The sequence below is a fragment of the Eschscholzia californica genome, unplaced genomic scaffold (genome assembly GCF_041429995.1).
Source record: "Eschscholzia californica isolate CP2 unplaced genomic scaffold, dmEscCali1.0.p SCAF_5, whole genome shotgun sequence".
Classification (NCBI taxonomy): Eukaryota; Viridiplantae; Streptophyta; class Magnoliopsida; order Ranunculales; family Papaveraceae; genus Eschscholzia; species Eschscholzia californica.
In genome coordinates this window covers 21,702,951-21,708,222 of record NW_028238472.1, presented here as the reverse complement: position 1 = coordinate 21,708,222, position 5,272 = coordinate 21,702,951, and the positions used below count along the sequence as shown (strand labels likewise).

At 37.9% G+C, this 5,272-nt stretch overlaps 1 protein-coding gene across 1 annotated transcript; it reads left to right on the top strand.

Annotated features, from left to right (window-relative positions):
- The first annotated feature begins 202 nt into the window (after positions 1-202).
- On the top strand, positions 203-2,093 carry LOC147537804 (Fasciclin-like arabinogalactan family protein). The gene has a single exon (XM_086641902.1). It carries the CDS (start codon positions 383-385, stop codon positions 1,898-1,900), a length of 1,518 nt encoding a protein of 505 aa, XP_086498028.1. The 5' UTR covers positions 203-382; the 3' UTR covers positions 1,901-2,093.
- The last annotated feature ends 3,179 nt before the right edge of the window (positions 2,094-5,272 follow it).

The following is a 5,272-nucleotide window of genomic DNA, read 5'->3' as shown; positions in this document are numbered from 1 at the left end:
ACTGGTATTTAGTTCAACAAATACGTCTAAAAGAAACACATATAAAACAAATAGAGATGAATATTCAAAACTAGTTGTTTTTGTGAAGTATTCAAAACATGAAAATGGTTGGAATAGGTGGGAATCCATTATTTAAAAGTTTCTTTTTATCATCAAGTTCATTTGGATGTTGTGTGGCTGATTTCAAACATTTGGTTGTTGTGGAAGTATACACAACAAAACGTATGGCAATTGTTTTCTTCTATCTGGGTCGTTGAATCCCGCTTGAACGAAATACGTGGCTCATTTAGACTACACTTCTCCAGTTCTGATTCGCGTTTCAAGATCCTTCTTCTTCTTCTCTCCAAGAAACAGAGCCTCTGTCTTTCTTCTCTCTCTAGCCATGGAGAAACCTCTACAATTTGTTATCAGCTACAAACCCATTACTATGATTCTATTCTTTCTCCTCCTCCTAACGAATCTTGTCAATGGAATTACAGATCAAGAACTCGACGCCGCCATTTCTGCACTTGTCTCAAACGGATACAATCTCTTCGGAAACGCAATCGCAACTTCCGATCTCCGATTTCAAATTTTATCCGGTGATAACTTCACTTTATTTGCTCCGACTGATTCCGAACTTTATTCACTCGATTTGAATTCAGAAGCATCAGATTACGTTCAAAATCTTCGTTACCATGTCGTTCCTTTTCGGCTTCCAATGTCTGAGTTGATCAATCTTGCTACTGGTTCTTTAATCAGAACAATGGTTCCTTATCATTGTCTCTTCATCTCAAACATTCATGTAACCCCTTTTAATGGAATCTTTAATGGTTCTCTTACTGTTGATGGAATTCCTATTTTGATTTCTGATCTTTTTACTGGATCAAGAATTCATATTCATGGATTAGGAGGGATTCTTGCCCTTAAAAAAATTCCCAAAATGATTAATTCTTTTGGTGATGTTACTTCAATTTCTCCTTCCGTTCAGTCTAATAAGTGTTTTTCTTCTTTCTCGTCTTCGACTGTGCCGGATTCTGTTACACCAGCAAGTTCGCCGGAGATGTACTCTGTTCATGAATGTTCACCTTCAACAATGCCGGATTCTGTTACACCAGCAAGTTCGCCGGAGATGTGCTCTGCTCATGAATGTTCGCCTTCTATGGTGCCGGATTCTGTTACACCAGCAAGTTCGCCGGAGATGCACTCTGTTCATGAATGTTCGCCTTCGACGATGCCGGATTCTGTTACACCAGCAAGTTCGCCAGAGATGTCCTCTGTTCATGAATTTCCGCCTTCGACGGTGCCGGATTCTGTTACACAAGCAAGTTCGCCCGAGATGTACTATGTTCATGAATGTTCACCGTCTTCTCTTGTCTCTGTACCAGCAAGTTCGGCGTCTCCATTTTCCATTTCAGAAGGCTCGCCGTCTCCCATATTCGTTCCGGCTAGTTCGCCGTCTGCTGCTTCAACACCGGCAGGATCTCTCTCACCTGCACACTTTCAGGCAAGTTCGCCCTTTCCTGCTTCCACACCGGTAGGATCTACGTCACTTGTTTACTTCCCGGCAATTTCTCCGTCTCCTGCTTTAACACCGGTAGGATCTCCGTTACCTGATTACTTGCCGGTGAGTTCATCGTTTCCAGTTTCAACACCGGTAGGTTCTCCCTTATCTGTTTACCCTCCGGCCAGTGCCCCAGTTGTTACTGTATCAGCAATTACGCCTTTTACCTCTCTAGTACCGGTAAGTCCACCATCAGCCCCAGTGACTAAATCAGAGAAGAAGGAAGATGAACCTGACCATAAGAAGAGAGAGAAACGCCACGAACATCAATACCGCAGGAAGAAAAATGGAAAGAAGAAGAAAATGAAGAAGTTTCACAGTCGTCAGAGGCACATTGACTATCATGGCTACGAGTGATGAAGATCTTCAAATGAATAGGTGGGTTCCTCTAGTGTCATTCCAACCATTTTGGATGTAATATTAGGACTTCAATTCATAATTGGAATTGATTTCATAAGGGCAACTAGCTTCTTTTAGGCATATATTACATTTGACAATGCCATTTGGCAGGATAGAAAGTAGTTTGAATGGACAAAGCAAATTTTGACAATATTATTTTTAAGAATGATCTACTAAAAGTACAAAGTACCCGTTAAAAAGTGAACAAAGATTGAAAACGAGAGAAAGATGAATTTAATACACAATCGAGTAATCTCTTTCCTTAAAACAGTTTATGCCAAGTTAATAGTAGCAAAAGTCCACCACTCTTTAGTGAAATGGTAGGACATCCCCCTTAAGCCCATGAAGTCTTGGGATCGAGTCTCGGTGGAAGTAGTTTATCACTAAGATTTATCTCATGTAATTTAGGCACTAAATAAAGTAAATTGTTGGGCTTTAGGCTCTTTGTTGTTTGGCTTTAGGCCTCTTTAATTATTAATTTAACTTAGGCGGTTATCGTGTTTATCACATCTTAATGATGTTTTAACGCCTTGTAACGACTAACGTAGATAGTCGTCGATTTCTCAAAAAGAAAAAAAAAAGTTAATAGTAGCAAAAGTTTTGGCTTTTGTCACCCAAGATAGAACCGCTTACCTTTTACGCTTCCTAGACGAGACAAATATTCTCTAAATTACTAATAACTTATGAGATGAAGGATGGATTCTCTTTTTATACTGAAGAAAAAAATTCTTTTAATTGAATGCTCTAAAATGAAGTCCAGACTGTTCAAAACTCTAGAAAAAACTAAATGTCAATTGAAGAAGAAACAAAGCTTATTTATAGCTACCTCATATACATATTTATTTAAGACACTTCTTCTGGATTCATAACAAAATTGGCGAAGGTTGGCTAAAGGACATAAAATATCATAGTTATCTAGGATGCTTGTGATGAAGGAAAATGGCCCGTGAAAAGTGAACACATAGTTTGAGATCCAAACTAATTTGTTTGTATTTTCATATAGTCCCTTCTTCTAATTTGTTGTCTTAAGCCTAAGTCAGATTTGAGCAAATTTTGACTATAATTTCGAGAGCTCAACAAGAAGAATGCAATAGTTCATTTGTCTCTTGGATTTGACAAGCCTAATTGATCCAAAAATTCTGATTCCAACAATCTTACGAACAAACTTATTAGCCTTACGTATTGGTACTGATAGAGTTCATAAGCAGAAGTTTGTTGCATCGAAAAAACGATAACTTCAAGCTTTAAATCTCCCAAAGCAAACAACTATGGGTTTACAAGGACGACAATATTTGTATGTCTTGAATAAACAGGTTTTTGTTACACCAAAATGTGATGATATTATAATTTCGTCTTTACCCATAGATTTCTGGATGTAGATGTAGCGGAAATTGAAAATAAGATTAAAACTTGATTGAATAACTAATAAAATGAAGAGAAATACGATAAACTTGATTAGTGTTCTCTGAAAAAGTAAATACAAGGACAGACTTGACCTCTTTTTATAGGGACACTTCTAGACAGACTCAAACTAGGACTCCTAATAAACAAAACACTCGAACTTAGAAACTCCTAAACCTATACCTAACAGGAAATACTCAAACTCCTAATTCTAAACCTAAAAGATTTGGTCGTGAGGCCTACTTGTTCTTTTGGCCTTGAGGCCCATCATCTTGGCTGAGAGGTCCAATATAATTTGCAAAATTTCTTTACACCAAAATGTAATGGTATTGTACGTTAGCTTATATTAGATTGTTTTCAGTATGGCAGTTTGAAATACATTAATTATAGAATTTTGTTTTAAGAGCTTAAGTAAGCAGCACCTGCAAATTTGTTATTGCAAATGGTCTGGAAGGAATACTCTCTGTGAACTGAAATCTCTAAATCTACTACATCATGTACTAATATAACAGAGGTCTTTATTAGTATCCACCTGGATCCATTGCCCGACCAGGTTCTACTCAACCACTCGAGAGGCTGGTCAAGTTGGTATTCTTTTCCATTAGAGAGATAAACATAGTTTAGATACTGTATCTTTGATAGACATACCCATAAGTCTTGAAGTATACCTATATAAACTTGTATTTCCATTTACCTGAAATATAACAAGAGAGAATTTGTTTTACTCCTCTATCTCTATCTCTATCTCTTTCTCGTCTCCTTTTCTATCTCTCCCTCTTGGTTTTCTCTTGCTCTCCGCTAGAAATCATCAAGAGAGTTACACCTCTTCACATGGTATAAGAGCCATTTGATATTTTTTTCCATAATGACTTCCACTAACATTTCATCTGAGACTACTGCACCTACTCTTGCTAATCTTGTTGGTCCTTTCGGTACGCATAATTACGATTCTCCCACCACTATTTTAGTTACACCTCTTATCTTTTTTGTTGAAAGAGTTACACCTCTTATTTTAGTTCTCAATGGTGATAACTATTCATCATGGTCCGGAGGAATGACAAAAGTCCTCCTAGGTAAAGATAAACTCAGTTTCATTAATGAGACAAATTTAAAACCCATCAAACGCAATGAGTTTCATTTATAGGAACGATGCAATGATTTAGTTTCGAGTTGGCTCATCAACTTTGTTGACCCATCTCTCAATTCTTCCATTCTCAATTCTCTATGATGAGAATGCATCTGATATCTAGAAAAATCTCTATGATCGATTTTATCAAACTAATGCTCCTAAAGATTTCCAACTTAATAAGAGAACTTTATCTTCCCTAAAACAAGAGTGTTCTGATGTTTTTACATGTTTCACTAATCTCAAATCCCTTCAGGATGAGTTATAATCTTTAATAGCTACAGATCCCTGCATATGTGGGCATGGAAAATCTCTTATTGATTGCTCGAATAAAGACCGAGAAATATAATTTCTTCAAGGTCTACACGGCCGGTTTTTGACCATATGAAGCCAAATCTTATTAATGGATCCTTTTCCATCGATTCTACCCATTCATTCCCTTGTTAAACAACATGAAGTTCAAGAAACATTATCTCTTGCACCAACATTAGCACCGAAGCTGCCATTCTTGTCGTCGGTTCCAATGATGGAGGCTACTCACGTTTAGATCGATCGGATATACCAAGGTCGAAGCGGGCAGACCCTACTGCGATCACTGCAAAACCCACGGACATCGTATGTCCACTTGTTATCAACTACACGGTTTCCCGCTTCAGTCCAGCCCGTGAACCCGAACCAGACACCGCATTGAATCGCTAGCTACTTCGGTCACAAGTGACCCTCAACAAAATAAGTTGGTTCAAAGAAAGCATCGCCACATTCTTGAAGTGGCCCGCTTACTCTGCATTCAAGCTCATCTCCCT